This window comes from Xiphophorus maculatus, chromosome 10 (assembly GCF_002775205.1).
Source record: "Xiphophorus maculatus strain JP 163 A chromosome 10, X_maculatus-5.0-male, whole genome shotgun sequence".
Taxonomy (NCBI): Eukaryota; Metazoa; Chordata; class Actinopteri; order Cyprinodontiformes; family Poeciliidae; genus Xiphophorus; species Xiphophorus maculatus.
This window is the reverse complement of record NC_036452.1, coordinates 15,286,002-15,306,574: the sequence shown is the minus strand read 5'-3', so window position 1 is coordinate 15,306,574 and position 20,573 is coordinate 15,286,002. Positions and strand designations below refer to the sequence as shown.

Sequence of the window (20,573 nt, the reverse complement as noted above, 5' to 3'; positions counted from 1 at the left end):
CTTGTCACAGGTACTCTGTGGTGGGCTTTATTGATAAGAACAAAGACACCCTGTTCCAAGACTTCAAGAGGCTTTTGTACAACAGGTGAAGCACACCTTTAAACACTTCCTCACATTCTATTTATGTCTCTCGTTGCACTTTCATTTCAGATACTTTCCTCAGATTTATCTAACACTACACTCTTTAAACTTGAGTTTGTTCTTGTAAATATGACATAATAAATCCTTAAAAGTCATGTGTGCACTGTGTACATTTCAATTGTTCATAGCTTTTAAAGCAAATATTTGGAAAATTAAAAGTGAAGGTTTTGTAGCTGAATAAAGTTTCCTAATCTAAAATATCCATCTTTGATTTTTCAATGTAGGCATGGAATATAACAATATACTTACGTTATGACAACCTTGAGTAAAGATACCACTATATCACTATTATTATACATATTGTAAACCAAAATGAATACCTTCATCTAACTAGAAAAGCAATTCATTATTTCATAGGTTACATTAGTACAAAAAATATTTCCAAATCACTGAAGTAAATATCACTGATTATGGAAAAGTAACCTAGCAGACTACATTCAGCACTATTTCAATCCTGTTTCTACTTGAACAGGATCAGTGAAGAAGTAAAACACTGATGGGAATCAGTTTATCAGCTTTGAGCTCTGAAGCTTATTAAGTATTTTAAGTCTTTTTTTTCCAAATAATTGAACAACAAAAAAGCAGACAAGTTTCTTTAAATTTAATTTTGAAAAGCCTACAAATTCTTTTTCCTACCAAAGGTAGGTATTTTAGTACTTTGGAAATTGAGAGTAGTCAATTTCTGTAAATCTATTAAAAGGTTCAAACTTTTTTTTGAAGAGAATGTATGAGGTTCATTCAAAGGCTAGTGCATTACATAACCAATGATCTAAATCAATTGGTCCAAATTAATCACATGTTGACTTATCTTTAGAGCCCATTAAAAAACTATTTTAAATCAGAAATAATCTCACATATAGCAGACTGGTTTTCTCAAAGGTTTGACTCTAATTTATGCACCATCACAGTGAAAACAGAAAACAAAGGTGTTAAAGGTTTAAGGGATTTGAGTGATTTTACAGAGGATGCTTAACATAAGTCTGTTCATTTTGCTAAAATGCCTTTAGGCATGAACAGAAATTTCAGGGTTGGTTTAAATGTGTTGTGTTGGCGTCTGAATACATAAAAGCTGGAAGCTGCTGCTTTTATTTTTAGTGGACTGAATAAATCAAGAACTGGATTTAAACTGTTGCCTTAAAAGTAAGAAACTGTGTTGGACCATATGGTGCATCTTTTTCACTAGAGCACTTTGAAATGCCTTGCTGCTGAAATGTGCTATACAAATAAAATTTGATTGATTGATTGATAGAGAACAAATAATAATTTTATTACTTAAGGTTGCATTTTATTTTATAGTATCTTTCCCTCTTTATGCATCAATTTCTTCAATTTTCTTATGCGTTTCTCTTTTCTTCATAGTTCCAATCCAGTACTGAAGGGGATGTGGCCTGAGGGCAAACTGAGAATTACAGAGGTCACCAAACGGCCACTGACAGCAGCAACAATCTTCAAAAACTCCATGATTTCTTTGGTGGAGAACCTTGCCAGCAAGGTGAGGAGTCAGAATCAGTTGAACCAATTTCATGAACAAAATGTGAACTCTGTGAAAGGCGGTGGGACAAATCCAAAACAATTCCACAGCTATTATCACAAACCTTAATCCTTGCAAACAAAAATAGCAAATTGTTTGATAACATAAAATATAGGACATAAAAGTAATCATATTGTATTGTCCCGTCAAATCGTTAGTTCCCAAAACCACACCCCCCAAAAAAAGCACATGCGGGGCCATTAATATGCAGTTCTCTAAAGCAATTACAATCAAATACAAATGATTGAAGTATGAAAAATTAATCAACTACAGCAAGAAAATATAGAAAATAAAAGAAAAAAGGTAAAGCAGACATTCCCACCTCAAACATGATGTGAAACTGCATATAAACTTTATTCCATAAATGTACTTGAAATGCTATCTGGCCAACTTGAAATGCTGATAATTAAATGAACCCCATTTTAATTATCAGCTTTCTAGTACCACTAAGCAGCTTCAATCACCTTGTAAGCTATTCTATTGTCTGGTTTATAACTTTTTGACTTATGTTAACCTTCTGTCTTCTACAATCCACAGGAACCCTACTACGTCCGCTGCATCAAGCCCAATGACGTCAAATCTCCTCTTCTGTTTGAGCCCGAACGCTGCCGCCACCAGGTGGAGTATCTCGGCCTGTTGGAGAACGTCAGAGTGCGTCGGGCCGGCTTCGCCTACAGACAGATATATCAGCGGTTTCTGCAGAGGTATAACAGCCTTAAAAGAACTTTAGAGGCCATCTTTAAGTAAACTATACAATAGCGTCTTAATCTTTTGTCCATTTATTGTTATCAAGGTGAACTCCTCCATTTATCATGAAATTGACTTTAGGCCATATTGTCCAGCCTTTCCTTCTTGTATGACCATCACAGATTTGGATACTAAGAATAATCGTTGGGCTTTACACTGACTGCGGCTTGTTAATGTCTGTATCATAACCTTAATATCCAGCTCCTACTCTGCCAACTCGTCATATATGACCTCACCACAGTTTCAAAAGAACCCCATCATTATCTTGTTTTAGTTTTAGTCATTTTCCAGCAACCACAATATTTAGTATTTTAGGTAAAAGCCACTGCAATCATCTGTATATAATTGTAATTGCTGTAGAGAATTGTTGATGACAGCATATTAATAGCTATTTTTAGAATGGCATTGGTAAATAACCTGCACAATTTTTTTTTCTACTTTATATATCTTTTTAAATTTATTTTTACATTTAGATTCCCAGCCTCATGCTATCAGAAGCACGTTTACACCCTGATTCAAACTCATTTACCTGCAACTCTATGAGGCAGTTACTGCCTACCAAGATTTGTACTTTATCAAAAAAATGGCTCAATATCATTTTATCAAGCAAAAACGGAATAAACATCTAAAAAATAATAAATTGCACTGTTCAACAGGTACTTATTTAAAATGAGCAGAAACTCACTTTACAAAATCAACTTCTTAATAAAATGTAATCTTGACTGCATTGGAAAGTTATTTATTCGCCTTGAACTCCAAATTTTCTCATTTTACAGCTGTAAACTTCCAACTTTGTTGCCAGGACAGACCAAAACAGTTTTTTCTACTAATAAAAATTAGAAAATTGTGACGTGCATTTATGTACCGACCTCTTTACTCCAATACCGCTATAGAGTGAACTTAAAATAGTTCAAAACAGTATATTAAAGATAATAATAAATGTAGCTTTGGAGCAATTATGCTGCTGTTTTTCATGTCTTCACTTTGGTTTCTTTAGATACAAGATGATCTCAGAGTTTACATGGCCCAACCATGACCTGCCATCAGACAAAGATGCCGTTAAGAAGCTTCTGCAGGGCTGCAAGTTTGACCACGACGTGGCTTACGGCAAAACAAAGGTCTTCATCCGCACTCCTCGTACTCTCTTCAGCCTGGAGGAGCAGCGATCTGAAATGGTCCAAAGAATTGTCATCTTCCTCCAGAAGGTAATCATGTGACCACATGAGCATATTTTATTTACTTTATGCTAATATGTCATGTAGTTAAATCTTTAATCTGTACAGTTGGAATACTACTTTTTTGTCCCTCATTTTATTTCTTATTTCCCATTAAACAAACTGATAATTACTATTTCATGGTATTTGATAATAATAAAAGAGCGTCTAATGCTTCTAATTCTAAATATCAATCATTATTAAATCTGTCGGTTACCACCCATAAACATAAATCATCTGATTACAACCTTGAAATGAGATTATGAGCTGCCTCTGTTTCCAAGGCCAAAGATCTTGTTCCTTCTGGATTGCATCAGATGCTGTTCTGCAGATGAATAACCTCCGAGAGGAATAAATTTCTCACTCTGCAGTTAATTGGAAAAGCTCAGAGGTGTTTCAGAATCTGAAATCATCTTGTGTTATTGGTGTTGCTTTTAATTTTCTTGTTTTGGAGCTTCTTTATCTGAATGTAGTGGTTTTAAAAGTGTTGATTTTCCTTTTTATATTTTCTCAGAATAGCAGAGCTGAGATGTTAACACTGTTTTTTTTTTTAGTTTTTTTTTTTTAGACCTTTTTATAGTTACTTGTGTAGGAGCTGTGAAGTTAAAACAGGTTGCCCAAATGTTCCATCCCCTCTGATTGCCAGGTTGCAGAAAATGCAGACAAATGTATTCACAGTTAAAATTATTATATTGTGGAATTCAACAAATCTAATAAATATTGGCCTTCACCAGCATACCAATAGTTTTTTTTAACCTTGACAATGCCATTCAAAATGGGAAAGCAGTGACTGACTGAGATTGTATTGGCTGTCACCTACTTAAACACGGCTCTTGATTCCAGCAGACATGTGAGAGTGACTGGAGAAAAATGCAGCTGAACCACAACTTCAACATAATACGTCAGAATTATTATTATACGTTTAATCTATTTGTCATAAACGACAACTTAGTTAAGTATATTTCCTAATATACTCAGAGCATAAAATAATATGCTCTGAACTTTGGATGCGTCACTGGAGTGAGTGGTTGTTGTCTTCCTCATGCGTCAGTGATTTGATGACACTTCCTTGAGGCGAGAATACCAAGATCTTGGTGTGATTATGCTGCATTCGCTGACAGGCATCGTTTTAGTATGCATAGGAAGAATGTGATGGTTTGTAAACGTGGACTGAGACTCTGTCTCAGGTTTAAATTGAGAATATCCAATGCAAATTCTATGTCGGCTTAAAAAAAAACAACAGTTCTGACTGACAGTCACACATGTACAGTATCAGTTTATCAACAGTATGAGAGAGCTCTCGAACATAAAGCAACTGAGGCACATTTGTGCTACGCTTGGGACCCAACTGATTGCCATTCATACATTTTTCCTGCTTGTCATTACTTGATGTCAGCAGATTCCTCCCCACTATGTTGTTGTATTCTTCCACAGTATCAATGTGCACCTTTGTCAAGGTAAGCCCTGACATGAAAGGGTTTTCCAAGGCGAATTATCTTTTGTAGTGAAATGATTGGTTGACCTTATTTATTGATCGATGTGACCCATCAGGAGTTTCTTCTCCCTGAGGAAACCCCTATCTTGTATCTGCGTATAATCCAGCTTTGATAACAAAGAGAAAGCTCAGAGGAATTGAGGCTCTTCCACCAAAGCAAATGGCTCAGCATGGTTGACTTTTTTTCAGAAACTATATTTAATCTTGTCCTCGGTCAGTGTCGAAGCAAAGCTTTCATTATGTGCATGCTCACACACTCCATATTCTCAGAGCGTCAAATAAAAGCGTGACAGCAGAATAGACTCCTGTATCATGCTGTTACTCAGAAAACATCCCAGTCGGAGTCTGATCTGCTGTGCCAAGCAGACCTCTTATCAGCACCCGGCACACCATCCAACCTTATGCCAGGCGGCACAGTGCCAAAGTTAGTGCTGTATGACTGAGGCACAGACATTCTCCTTGTCCTTATTTACCTCACAGATTTATATTATTTCCACTTAGTTTGCCCTGTCAAACAAAACAATCTGTGACTCTGCATACAGCTTAAGTGTCAGCTCACACTGCAGCTGCGTGTGAAAACCAGGAGACAACGGGCTCTACCATTCAGGCTCCCTTTTTCTTCTGTTTTCTCAATGTCCAAAATAGTTCATCAGGGCTCTGTATTGGAGCCCATTTTCTTTCTTCCTTCCATCCATTGTGTATACCTGCTTAATCCTACAAGTATAAACCAGATTAAGCACGTGCTGGCAATTGGCACCTGGAGAAGGTGCCAATCTCCAGCGGTTGTTGGGGGGCAACATGGACAGGTCACAGGTCTAACAGCCCTTCTCTTTGCATTCTGTTTAAATTTGATTTGTTTTAAAAAGCTAGACTCCATTTATATGCAAATGACACTTATGTGATTGTCTTTCTCAACATCAGCAATGGAAAATCTTTCCAATCGGCCTTTGAATTTCAGATCTACATTGTACAGTTAAAGTTTGAATTGGACAAAAACAAATTAAAGTTTAATTTGGCTAATTAGAGTTGACTATTCATAAAAAATAATTAGATTATAGTAATGCATTTCTTACTGTAATTCTAAAAAAATACATTGACATATAATGACAGGCGTTCAGTTGATCAAATCTTAAAAGCATCAATACCTTGAAGATTTCTAGCTACAACCTGCATTGAATATGAGGTTGTTTTCACCACATCTGAAGTAATGTCAAAGTAAGGTTTATATAAACCTTGGTAAATATATTGTTGAATGCATGAGAAGATTTAGGTGTTGTTAGCCATAACAATATGCCATGTTTATTTACTGAAATAGCATTCAAAAGGGCTTGAAAGTGTCAGAATTGATCAATAGAGAAATGTTTGCTGATTTTAATGGAGAAAGAATATTTCACTCCATCAATGTGACTGTTTTGAAGTGGATTCTCCTTCTGTAATGGAGTACATAACAAAACCACTGTAATGGTTTTGTTATGTACTTGTTTATGTTGAAAGTTGGTTATAAACTTATGTTCCATAAGATTATTTATGTATTTTATGGGTTTTATGTTTTGCTGCCTTTATGAACTGGTCTCTCTTGGAAAACGTTTCTGCTTTATGCCTTTAAATTACCATAATGCCTCCTACTTTAAGGTGGGGGTGTACTCGGGAGTACAGGAGGGGCGAGGGCTTCTCCTCATCTCAATTTAATCCTCTATTTATGAGTTCTTTCTTTATATTTTAGGGTTCATCACATCCTTCTACTCTTTTTATTGTCTGGTTTTGTGAAATCCTTCACTGACATCAAGCTGGGAAAAAAAGCAGTTTCATTATTCCTATTTTAAAGAACAGGAAGAAAAACGTCAAGAATCCCAGAGTCCAACATAAATACAGATAGCCCTTAAATTATACATAAACTTCCCCCACCTGCTCTGTGTGTTGCAAATGAATATTTCATAAATCCAAGCTCAACCATCCACATCACAGTACCTGTCAGCATTTGTCAGAGTAGGCACCATGATGAGACGACACCCCCCTCGTGTACTCTGAGCCTTGGTTTTAATTGCTTTCCAAAGCTTTACATGGTTCATGTGTGAAACTGGGTTTATCAGACATGAGGAGTGTTTTGCTATGGGTCATCAGCTTTTATAGAGAAGCCACATGGGGTTTATATGGACAGCATCTAGAGGAAAAAGTTGATTTGATGAAGACCTTTATTTAATCCTTTCCACTGATACTTGGTTGGTAAATCATGTCTTGAGAGCAATGAATAATGTAGTCATTTGAATCTTTCCTTGGAGCTATATTATTGGAGTGGTAAAGAGGACTGCTAACATTTACAACTTTCTGAAAAGTCGGCACTACCTTGGATCTCCCCAGCAGCCCACACATCTTTACTCTGAATAAAAATAAAAAAAAACCTCAGCAGAAACACAGTCTCTGATCCTTTTATCCCTCCTGCAAAAAGGATTTAGTTTTTAATTTTCTTTAGTCGGCATTTTATTTTTTATAATATAACAAAGTACATGACTAACTTACAAACATGTAAGGCTGAAGGTGTTGCACTTTATGTTACAACACGGCCAAAAACTCCAATTTTGATTACGTTTCAGAAATGAACTACAGGGGTGGCTAATTAATTAGCACAATAGCAATACTGTACAGTTGGAGTTGAAACCAAAATAATATTGGTAAAATAATATTGTAAAAAATAATATTTTGGTTTCACACATATTCTGTGTGGAATTCATACATTTTGTATGTTCAATTTTGTTTTCTTCACAAATCACACGGATTCGGGACATATAACTGAGAATGTGACAAGTATCGCCAAATGCCCTTTTCTGATATAGAGATTTCCAGAGATTGGCCCAAAAAGTCTGCTTATGCTATATTAAAATGTTCAGAACATCACAGTCTGCCTAGTCATCTCCTGCTCCATCCTACCATCATGTATAAACAAGCTACAATGGACTGACCTCCATCGCAAAAGGAGAATTTTTTCTTTAATAACCATAGCCTCAGATTATTAAAACCAATTATTTTGATTAATTTAGCACACAGATATATAAAGTCAAATTAGTGTCTGTGAATTGCACAAGACTTCCCTAGGAGACGGTATGGAAACATAAATCGTGTAATAGATTTTCAGATCAATTCCATGCAACCCAATCGGTGTAAATGTATTACAAAAACTAATCTATATCAGTTACCCCACTGTGCATTAAAGTTGAAGATGCATCAGACTATTAATGTCATAAAACAATCAGTCTCACAACTTATCAATCTTTGTGGATAGTGAATACTTTCACACTTTCTTTCCTTGGAGCTGACCCATTATACTCAAAGAAATCATGAATCAACCACCAGCATTCAAATTTAATTCTGGATTATTTCAACATTTGATGGATTTGTAAAACAACACAAGAATATTACCTTTAATAAAACTCTTTAATAATTCTCATCCAAGAGAAACTTTCACATGCTCTGTCTTCAAATTACAAGTTTGCATTAAATCCTTTCAAGGTTTTTGAGACACCAAGGTGCCACTTGTGTGGGGTTCACCTGCATAAACACTGTTCTGTACATTCATAGTTCAAATCACCCAAGATTTGTGTGCTTTGCTGTACCTGTAATGTAAAAAATATTGCTTCTAATGCTGCAATGAATAACAACATCTTTCCAAGGTATTTTTAGATGAATCACCCAGTTAATTTTATTGTCCTTCAGATCAGTTTGACTAATGTTTGTTATTTAAAGCTTATTCTGCTGACTATGGGCAATATACCTAGAATCTATTTAGTCCAGTCCCATTTCAATGATCGATGGAGCCAATTCATTTGACTTTTCAATAACACCTCTTTAATGAGATTACAATGTTTCAAATCAGTTTGAACACATTTGTTTCACATCATTGGAGGGCATTACCCCTGAGGTAAAAGTTTAAACCCAATGCAGGGAGTAAAGGGGATGAGGAACCAGTGTCCACCAGCAACTCATTGCTGTGGGTTGCTGGTGAGTGTGCCACTCAAAGGAGACCTTCATTGATTTATGATAATGATTGCTGCCCTCAGCTTCTTCCCAGTGTTTCCCTTTGACAGCGAGAGGTCAGCAAACCTCGCAGCTTCACCAGATTCTGTCACACAATCCTGATATTAGCCCCCCTCAGTCCGCCCCGCTCATTGAGTTTGTCATTTAAAAAGCAGTTTGATGTCCCCTGAGGACGTGGAAAGTCACCCACTTAACAGTGGTCCAGCCCTCCTATTGGTCCTTCTCAGAATAAAGTGAATTTTTAATTTTTTTTATTTTTACTAATCCCATGAAGGAGTTGTTTTCCATATCTTAGAGTGGTCTGTGTACAGTAGTGGCAAGTGTTTACCTTCACAAATACATCACCTCATTGTATTTATAGCCTGGAGTAATCTGCGGTGTGTGCATTCTGATAGGGCTATTTAGATTCCCTGCTGTTTATTCCTCTTAAAAAGAAGATGCCTAGTTAATTATAGTGCTGATATAGTACCGATTTTCAAGTACCGGAACTAATGCCAGCTCTGGTCCTGTTTGTTGACAATCTTTCGTGTATAGAAAGGTTCTTTGAGCACTTAAATAGACTGACAGTGGTTACACTAACAATGATTATATTGGAGGGGCTCTGTGATGGACTGGCCAACTGTCCAAGATTTGCCCTCCCTCTTGCCCACCAGCTCCCCCGCATCCCTGCAAGTATAAGAGGGTATAGACAGCAAATGGATGAATTTTGCTTCTAGATAGCAGCTCACAGTGAGACTCGTGCTGTATTTTATGGAGCTCAGTATCTCAACAGAAACCCTCCAGCCCTTCTGAGTTGCCCTAGCTTTTATTTAATATTCATTTCTCAACCTAAACAGCAGCAGTCTGTCCAGCTTTGTTACAACAGAAAAAGATCCCCCATCTGGGTTTGATGGGCTCGTAAACCCAGAGCCCCTTAGCTTTGTGAGGACAGCCTCCATAATGATCAGATGGCTTTATTAGCCCAAAGATTGAGGCTGCAGACCGTCAGGGGCCTCGTTACAGGCCTGATTTATCCTCAAACCCCCCTGGGTGGCTTCTCCATCGGCCGGGCTCAATCGTTGGAGCCAGAGTGCTACACTGTGGCAGAACATTGTTGTGTCTAACTGTGGGGCTTCTGTAGATACCCCCACCATTTTTGCACCATCCATGTACCTATCGCACTCTAATAAAGCTCCAAACACAGTGCAATGGGTTTATGTCTGCTCTCATGTCATTTATCTGTTTTGTGATGCTCTTTTTATCCCCCTATATCACCTCTTACCACTGACATCAGTCACATTGTAATTAGTGACTTGTGGCTTCGCTAAGCAGAGTTGTTGATCTGGCAAAGACCTGTGCACCATGTGGGCTTTAGGCAGCCAAAATATTTCATGAGCTTTCATTGATTCCCCAATTGGGCACTTTTGTTTTGTTCTTTTGTTTCCATTTTGTATTGGAAAATTTAGACAGGAGAGCATCCTTCAAATTGAGACAAAGTACAAGACATTTAAACAAAAAAGAAATTCTTGTTTACATTAAATGTAAGCTATTCTCGTTTAATATACTTCATATTGTTGAAGTAACTATAATGAATAGGTTTAAAATAGGAATTTTATTTTCTGAATTGAAGGATAAGAGGGTATAGACAGTAAATGGATTAATTTAAAAACAGCAGACACTGCAGTGAGTCTAAATATCTTTTCAACTTGCAAAATATCTATATATAACTGGAAATATCACATTCTAAATAGTCCTTTCAATATTATTAATGTACACAATGATACTGATATGCAGCCCTTACTTAAAAGTCCATCTATTATTTAAAAGCTCTGCATCTTCTTGCTCTCTCTTTTTAGCATTAGTTCACCAGGAACTGTGCTAATGTAGCTATCCAAAGAAAGAAGCTACTGCAGCAGCTTTTGGCAATGCAAGCTAATGTTTTAACATAAATCTAGCATATTTGGATTTGTGTGCAGAATAAACTTTTTAATTTTTGATTTTCTATTGACTATTACAGGCCAGTCCAGATTAGCAATGCAGTTTGGGGATTATAGTTCTTTGAAACAGCTAAACATGAGACAATGCCTAATGCCACCTTTGCCACCTCTCTACAGACATCACATAGACAGGCACTCAAACTGTAGCTGAGAGAAAACTCATGTTGACTCTGTTAGTTATTGTTATTCAGTGGGTTAGTCTAGGTTAATATAAAAAATTGCAGAAATTATAAACCCGTTATATAGGTCAAACGAATATGTTAAACATTTACAAGTAACCTCTCATAAAATTCTTACATGTCCATGCATATAAGGAGTTTATTGCATTCTATTGGAGGCAACAGTGTCTGAATATATGACTCCGGGTTATCTATCCCCGCTGTGTAACTGAAAAGCCTTTATTTGCTGCCAAATAAGAAAAGCTTCTCATTTTTTAATTGACTCAGTGTGGATTGCTTTAGTTTTTAGTTAATTTGCTTTTGGTTTAGTCTAGTCATGTATTTATTTTTGGTTCCAAAAAAAAAAAAAAAGAAATTGAAATGAAATCTGCATACAGAATTTGATGCCTGCCTGAATTTGGTGCAAATGTGTTCACCATTACAACAGTTACATTTTCATACTTGTCCAGTATCGATAATTAATAGATCATGTTTAAGGTGAACACCAGTCCATCTACTTACTTTCTACCCTTGGTTTACTCTTGTTATTTATCTTGGTGGAGCTGGTGCTTGGACACTTGGTATTTTCGTCTAAATAATAAAAGGATGTTATTCATAAAAGTAAAAAGAATATAAAACTTCTAACAATATTTAACATCAGGATGTTAATGCATTAACATAAGCAATATCATCCTTATGTCAATGGTTTCTGAGTCCTTTATTTCTCTCAGCAATATTTTGATAGTGAGGGTTGACCTAGCTCCTTGCTAGAGCGCCCGATTTACAGCAGCTTAGTGATTACATGCAAAATTGAAATGGAAATAATATGTTAACCTTATTCCCAGAAAACAATCAAAAACGTTCACCTTGTTCCTCCCACTGCCATCACTCTGAGCACATGGGAGAGTCATCTCAGTTATCTCTCTCTTTTATTCATGATGCATTAGAGACATTGCAGCATTGCAGAAATGAAGGACAAGGTCTTCATTATTCAGCCTACACAGCAATGGAGGGACAATTTTTGTGAATGTGGAATGATTTGCATGAACAGAAAATAATTTACAAGCCTTACTAAAAATAAAAGAGTAATTTAATTCTGGACGTGATACAAATTTCTGTTCTGATTAGAATCACAAAATATTTGAGGACTCTTTGAAATCATTTTCCTCAATGGTCAGCCTTTTTAATATAAACCACACTGGCCTGTTTTTTGTTGATTTTATCTGCACAGACAAGGCTGACCACAGCTTAATTCACATTACATGATTGATGTAATGTAACTTAAAATAAATAACTTAAAGCTCTGAAAAGTCAAAATTTCAGAAAGCAGTTTGGCTTTGTGATTAAAAGTTTTCATTTTTTTCTCATGTGGCTCAGGTTACTGTAGATCATGAATAGTTTTTTGGCTGTGCTGTGTGTGCAGCTGCTTCTTACCTTTTTTTTGGTTCCAACATGACATTTTCCACTGATGAACAGAAATTTAACACTTTTATTTGCAGCCTCTGATCGATTTGTTTGTGTCTTCAGTGATCCAGCTTGTTCTCTGCATGCTGTTACACTGCTGGTCTCATCAGGTGAAAACTGCCTCCTCCACAGTTTCAATATGCAAATAGAAGAAAGCCTTTTCTTTGCCACCCGCCTCCCCCTCAGTGTAAAGGATTAAATATTCATGATCTCCATGATTACAGTGCATTATACTGAAATGGTATTCAGAAGCGTGCCTTCAATGCACACCCTCCATAGTGCTTTGAACTGTTGATGTTTAGGGCCCTGTCAGTGGATTAGTGGCTTCCAGGGATTATTTAGGGGACACATTAACACCAGATTTGGTGCTTGTGTCAGAATGAGGGAATGCTGTTAAAGTGGAGCATATGGTGCTGGTTTTAGAGAGGCTGGATTAGGAGTTACAGCTCTCTTGGGTCCCCCCTTGAATCTATTATTGATGTTATAAAGGATCTGATAGCCACTCAGTTTATATTTGTTTATAGGCAGTTCTGCTTCTCTCTTTTTTCTTTTAATATTTGTAAGATTATCATTTTCTTCTATATTCGGTGTATTCTTTCTTTTTCTCTCTCTCTCTCATCTCAATTTCGTGTCTTGTTTCCTGTTATGTTGTTTTATATTTGTATGTTCGTCTTTAACATGTTGAGGATGATATTTCTATTGAAATCTTCTTTGTTGTATTAGTTTTGTTGGTGGGTTATAGCTTTCACTTACACTGATCTTTGTTTTTGCTGTTTCAGTCTTTATGGCAGCAGTTTCAGCAAGATGTCTCTTTGATTATAAGAAATTCTAGAATTACCTTATATTTGCTAACATTTTTGCCTGTCCATCTTTACCATTTTTTTCTTTTATTTATTTGGTTATTTATTTTGCAGGTATCTCCTAAACCAAAAGAAATGTAATTGACTTCAAAAGATTAATTATATTTTGTGAATACTTACTTTTTTTATTTTTTAATCTATACCATTCCCATGTCTTCCAGGTTTGGCGGGGCACTCTCGCCAGAATGCGATACCGGCGGATGCGCGCTGCCCTCATAATCCTGCGGGCCTACCGACGCTACAAGGTCAAGTCCTACATCCGCGAGGTCAACCGTCGCTTCAAAAATGTTCGCTCCATGAAAGACCACGGCAGACATGTGAAGTGGCCGACACCTCCTAAAGTCCTTCGCAAGTTTGAAGAGGCAATGAAGAGCATCTATAACAGGTATTCAACCTGGGCAGCTAAGGATGCGCCAGTTGGAGGTCAGATGCCGATTTCCAATCTGTAAAACCTTAATTTGCCAATGCTAGTTTTATTCAATTAAGATTTGTTGTTAAAGACTATCATTTTCAGTGTACAGCACATTTTTCTTACTACCAATCCTGCTGTGAGGTTAGTATGTTGCATAGCTTTTTTTTACCTGTTAAGGTCGGGTCTGGGTCAATTAGCTTATAAGTTGGTAATTATTTATCAATTTGGCAACACTGACGAGACAGTTATGAATTGATGTCATGTGGCAAACGGCTTAATTTCTTACCTAAAAACATTGGATAGCCATGAACTAAATAAATATATTTATTCCATTTATTCTAGTTGCACATTTCTACAAAGTTTGGAGAGACTCTTGGTTTTGCATAGCTATTATTAAATGATCCCAGATAAAAGCTACATTGATCTGGTTTATCTGTCTTACTCACATCCTGGACTCATTTTGGAACGGCGGGTGTTGATCTGTGTCTCAAGAGTCACAGATGCTGAAAGCAACAACACTCCTATAGTTAAGTGAGTCGCTTAGCATTAGTGGATGTAATTTAGGCCTAGTCTTGGATCCTAGTTTTGGAATGTTAACAGCCAGGATAAAATAAAAAGTTCAAATGTTGTCTTTAAGCTGAAAATTACTTTTCGGGTAACTTACTGATTTCTCTGTGTATCACTCAGACTCACAATTTACTTCTGGACTTGATCAGTGTGATTCTGCAGCAGAGTTCATGATGAAATTCCAGTCTGAGACATTTATAAGGTTCATATTGGGTGTAGTTTATATCTACTTGAAGCAACTGTCGCTTTAAAGTGAAACTCAAAAATAAATCTCCAATTACTCATAGAATAACGAGAGGTCATGAATATTTTAGACATGACGCTTAATTTGCTTAGAGGAAATTTCATTGTAAACAACACATGGTCCAGAGGGTTACGAAGAACCAGATGTGTCGCTTTTCGAGCTGTTTACATCTGTTTCCCGTGGCTTCAGGCTCACGCTGGGTATCGATTTTATTTCTCCTCCTTCAGGGACTCATCTCTGTCTTTCATCTTTTTGTCAGTTTTTTTTTTCACCCTTAAGGCAGCCTTCTTTCAGAATCATGTTGGCTGTCGGGATTTATGAGTGAAAAGGCATCGAAAAATAGCACAGTGCAGCTGGTGTCTGCTAACCCATCGACAGAATGAAAGCTTTGAGCAGGGACCTTGATGGAGAAACTTTTCATTTCTGTGATGGCTTTTGGTCTTTATGAATGCCCTTGGATATTTCCTTCAGGTGGTGGGCATGGACACTGATCAAAGGCCTTTCTCCAGAGGAGACTCTGCAGGTCAGGGCCAAGGTAGCCAGCCTGGAGGCTCTGAAGGGCCAGAGGGCCGACTTGGGTTTGCAACGACCTTGGGAGGGAAACTATGTGGTGAGTAGGTGAAGGAGAACCAATTGGATTAAATTAGTTATAAAGATAAAAAAAACAGACGAATAATATTTAACGTTGCCAGTATGCAACATTTTAAATTGATGCAAAAATGCTCTTAGTTATGCTAGTGTTTGTGTGTTATTATGTTTTTATCCTTTTTATCTTTTTGCCTTTTTAATGTACTGATTCAAAGACAATTAAATTTTGTTCTGCATATTACAATGGCATTAATGATGATTTTCACCATACATGGCAGTGGCTATGCAGCTAAATATACTACTACATGTAAAATCTAGTTTGTCTTAATTAGCTTTTTATAAGTCTAGTTTGCAAGTTTCTACTAAAAGTAACATGTAGGATGGCTTCTTGCTGCAGAAGCTGCAAAACAATTTAATAGCAGAGCACATAATCTTTACTTAATTTTTTTTTAATACACTTGAATATTTTTTGTTACTGTTAATTGCTTTGCCTCAAATATAAATTAATTGATGGAGAAATATGGAAATTTGAGGTGGGAAAAGTCTGAAACAATACAAATGTGTAAGAACGCTTGTAATTTAGGTCTGATCTCACTGTGATTTCCTTCAAACCGTTTTCTTTTCTCTTGCTTTGTGTGGGGCAGAAACGTGACAACCCTGACACCGCTTCGTCATTCACTCTTGTTTCCAGCGAGCTGCAGCGGAAAGACAAGTTCATGAGAGTTTTGTTCTCCTGCAACGTGAGAAAGGTAGAAGGCTATAAAATCATCAGTCCTCAGCTCACCACATTTATCCGCATGTGTGCACAGCTATAAAACCTTCTACTGGAGAGCCTCATCTCCCTCCAGGGTGTGGAGGTTAGCCTGTTTGCCAGCTCATGATGCATCTCTGGGGGATGACTAACGAGGAGCTTTGTGTTTCCCAGATCAACCGTTTTCACAAGGCGGAGGACCGGGCTCTGCTCATCTCTGACCGACACCTGTATAAAATGGACCCCCTGAAGCAGTACAAACCCATGAAGAGCATCCCCCTCTACAATGTATGACACCCCCCATTTCTACATCCTATTTTTAAGCACACAAGGGGTAGTAAACAAAGAGCTCATCAGAAACTCAGTCGCAATGAATACGGAGTGTCTGTGAATGTCTTTTAGAAACTCAATTAGCCATAGATGATTAACTTTAGATCCAAACTCTGACTAGGCCATTGTAACACATAAATATGCTTTGATCTAAATCAAAATTGTATTTCTGGCTGCAAGTTTAGAGTTGATGCCTGGAACAATCAGTGATGAGCAGTTTCCTTTTATTGAATTTGTTTACAATTTAGTGGCTCTTTATGCATAAATTTATTAGTAACTTCTATTTTTTTTAAATCTATTTTTGTTGCCATGGGTACTGGTCACTATGCCCTTTAGCCTTTTATACCTCTGCAGTTTTAGTAATTTCACTTACAAATGTCTCCTGCATGTTGGTGGCATTTGCTATAAGACATTTTGTAGCAGGTATTCACCAGAGGAAACAACAAAACCACAGAACAAACAGGTTCACCCTTCAGAGGAGGTAGACATTCACATCAGTCAGGTAACATTATTAAATAAGAACATAATCCAAAGCAAAATCTGCAAACACAGTAGCTTAATTTTTTTTCTTATGGTTATTTTGTTTTTCTTTCTCTTTGGGGTGATAACAAGAGTTGAGCAATTACTTATGATTAATTGCACAGTTCTACTATGAATGGCATACTTAATGTTACCTTTTTAAATTTGAAAGAAATTGACAAGTTTTCTGTAAGACATTGATTTAAAAAAGGCAGTTTGAGAAATTACCCATCTATGTGTACTTAGCCTGATGGACTAAAAATTTGGTCAAGAAGAGCAAACTCCAGCTTACTTTTTCAATTGGTGTGATGGTGGAAAGGAGAGATTTTTTGGGGGGGGTTGTTGCTGCAATGACATACATGTTTCTTGCACTTTTTTTCCTGCAAAACTGAGCTGGAGGTCATTTGTAGAGAATAAATGTGCAAGACAGTAATCTGCGAGGCAGAAGCAGGAATAAGTGAGATATGAGGCCGGTGGGCACTGACAGCTGTGACGAGACACTGCAGTGTTCAGTCTAACGAAATGACAAGAAGGAATTACAGAGCTGGAAAGTGGAAACCCAAATCCTTTATCAGAGCATCTGGAGGAAAGATATGGGGATTGAGTAGAGACAGATGGAGTCAGAAAAGACACGTAGCAGGAGTTAAGAGGGTTTTTGGTTATTGTTCATTCAGGGACAAATTGTCACAAACACAAACTGTGAACTCAGTCTACATGCAGAAGACACAGAGGCAGCCATCAAAATAACTCTCACTGACGGAAGAGAATGACAATATGCACAAAGCTCAAAACATTTAAATATTGTTTTCCACAATCGTCTGTAGTTTTGTTAGCAAAGTCTGGACCAAAACCCAAACCACCAACTGACAGATCAAATTAACAAACAATTCATTTGTATAACCAAGACTAAAATATCCTTTTTTGTGCCATGGTGCTTCATCAGTCAAATTCATTAAAAACAAAATGAGTCACTTTGAGTGGATTGAGTTGTATCACTGAAAATCTGCAAATAAACTAAAAATACTCTGTTATAAGACAGAGGAATTTAAAACTCCTTTTAAATACTTTTTGAAAGGTCTTTCTCAGCAGTCTAAGAAATTGATAACATATAGATCACTTTTTGCCACCTGACATGAAAGACCTGTTACTTATTATAACAGTAATTGAATTAGAATTTTTTATTACACAGAATTTGATTTATTATTTATTTCTATGTTCCTGATTATGAACCAGATCGTCTAAATTGCCTTGGGATGCCATTTATTGTAAAGTGACAATATAAAAAGTCTCTTGAATTTAACTGAATTGCATTGTGACATCACTGCCTTTGTGTAAACAAAACGCCCAAACCTTTCCACACAATAAAAGTCAAGCTGTGAGGGGAAGGGAATTGGTCAAGGTGAAAAAGTGCTGATGTAGGAGTGAGTGGAAAGGTGTGTATGTGTGTGAGTCAGAATGTATAGAGATGTAGTCTGGGAGGCGGTGCAGCTTGACATGGAACTATTGATTAGAAAAGGTCAAATAAAGGGGAAAGCAGTTAGCTGGTTGTTGATTAGCACTGATAGGCCAACAGCACAGCATCCCCTTGGCTGCCCTACAGCGACTATTTACTGCAAAGTAAAGACACCTGGCCTTATAGATGGGTAATAAGCTTGTGAGGAACCGACAACTGTCCAGCTTATGATTTATGCAGCAGTAAATACCTGTGGGTTGAGATTAAACTATTAGTTTAGAGAAATATCCCCTTTTAATCAACAGTGTTTGTTGCTGCTTTTTGACAAATTATTGGTTTCCTTGTTTTTTTTTTTTTTTCTGTTTCATATCTCCCCCCTCCCCGTCACCCCTCCAAACTCCCCATCTAATCCCAACTATCCCCCCATCTCCCTGCTGTTCTCCCGTTGTTATGCCAACTTCCCGGGAGACAGTGTTGTCATGGTTACTGAGCACAGAAAGGATCAGCTGATGTTGCTCATGTATGTGTACTAATCGGACTCCCGTATGCCAGTGTTTGCCCTTGTTTTCATTTTCTGTTTTTTTTTTATTTTTTTATTTAGCTAAAAATAGGACAAATATGCAACATAATCATGTTGAAATCTATTTTTATACACTTAAGAAAATCTGGCATTTTAAAAATAAGTTACTAAAAGATGTTGCTGGATGCAGCAGGGCTTACATTATAATCCATCCACTGCAGAGGTCGTTTGCAGAACTTTATGTTCTCCACAACCATGCTAGTCTCTGGTCCTGTCAGTTCTGCAGCAAGAATGGCTGCTAAGCCTCCCTCATTATATTAAAAATAATTTAATCACTGATCTTTCTGTTTTGGGCTGCTGGCTTCTGTTTTGGTTGCATAACCAAAAAGGTTAATCTGGAAGAACCTGCTATTCAAATTATGTCCTTGTGACATCCATGAAGCAGAGCACTTCAGACCAGAGAGCGCTTTTAAAGAGAGGTTCTACTACCTGGTGGTGGATTTTTTATTTTATTTATTTATTTTTTGTTTTTGCTTGAAAATAAGTGGGTGTTCTTAAATAGCTTTTTTTGCCAGATTCATACAAGCATCTATTGAAAAATCTATAAAAAACAATCAAATAAATTCATACATTATTGCCATAATGCATATCAAGCCGAGAATGAAAATCCAACCTCTAATTTTAGTTTATTTTGTGGGGAGGTAAAAAAAAAAGGTCACATTTATGTTCAGACTCAGAGTTTAAATCAAATTATTAAAGCTTACTTTTGGAGAACAGCAGCAGTTTCTGATTAGGATCCCTAAGTCTCCATGAACATAGGACATCATCTACGTGTCGACTGGTTGTTTGGTAGTTTTTCTGTCCCACTATCACAAACGAAAACGTGGAGTTTGCAAGAAACCGTTCTGTGTCTTTAACTCAGAAGACACAGAACGTCTTAAGTTGAAACTAAAGCTGAGCTTTCCTCAAACACTCTGGATGGATTTCTTTTGAAACAAAGGATAAAGTACCTTTATCCGGACTGAGTAGTGTGGAATATCTGTCATGCTGTGGGCCCTTTTCGCTCCTAGTTTCCCTGTAAGCCTCTTTAAAGCATCAATAGATTATGAAAATTCATTATGAAAAAATAGATGTAGGAGAAATATCAAGAATCAAACTAAATCTGTGTAAACAGATAACAGCTTTGACAGATCAAATGTAATGTGTGTTTCTGTTATGTAAAAATGAGCAGAAATTCCCTTCAGCTTGTTGAGAGAATAAAAAAAATAGTTTTTATAGGCGTTGTGAGACAGAAGCAGCAGAGTAAAGCAGATTTGTTGCAGTCATATTGATCAGTCTGACATATGCAAGACCTTTAAAAGTGTGTCAAGGGTTTACAGTCATCAGGAAAAACTAAGCAGAACAAATATCCAGCACAGAGAAGATTCTTCACTCACTTGATTGAGTCTGACAGCAGTTTGAAACATTGCTAGGTAAGATTTATGACCAACAGCTGAGCAGAGGAAAATTTCCTACAGATTAAATAATTGGGCTTCTGTTTATTTTTGTAAAATATGAGATGGAAATGAATACTG

The 20,573-nt window shown here is 36.8% G+C and overlaps 1 protein-coding gene across 1 annotated transcript in view; it reads left to right on the top strand.

Moving 5' to 3' along the window:
* myo1d (myosin ID) overlaps positions 1 to 20,573 on the top strand; it is a 114,312-nt gene that overhangs the window by 66,344 nt on the left and 27,395 nt on the right. The window contains exons 13-20 of the mRNA XM_023341193.1: positions 11 to 85; positions 1,501 to 1,633; positions 2,210 to 2,376; positions 3,417 to 3,624; positions 13,777 to 14,000; positions 15,310 to 15,448; positions 16,071 to 16,175; positions 16,352 to 16,465. Coding sequence (XP_023196961.1) covers positions 11 to 85; positions 1,501 to 1,633; positions 2,210 to 2,376; positions 3,417 to 3,624; positions 13,777 to 14,000; positions 15,310 to 15,448; positions 16,071 to 16,175; positions 16,352 to 16,465 — 1,165 coding nt within the window. The remainder of the gene's footprint in view (positions 1 to 10; positions 86 to 1,500; positions 1,634 to 2,209; positions 2,377 to 3,416; positions 3,625 to 13,776; positions 14,001 to 15,309; positions 15,449 to 16,070; positions 16,176 to 16,351; positions 16,466 to 20,573) is intronic.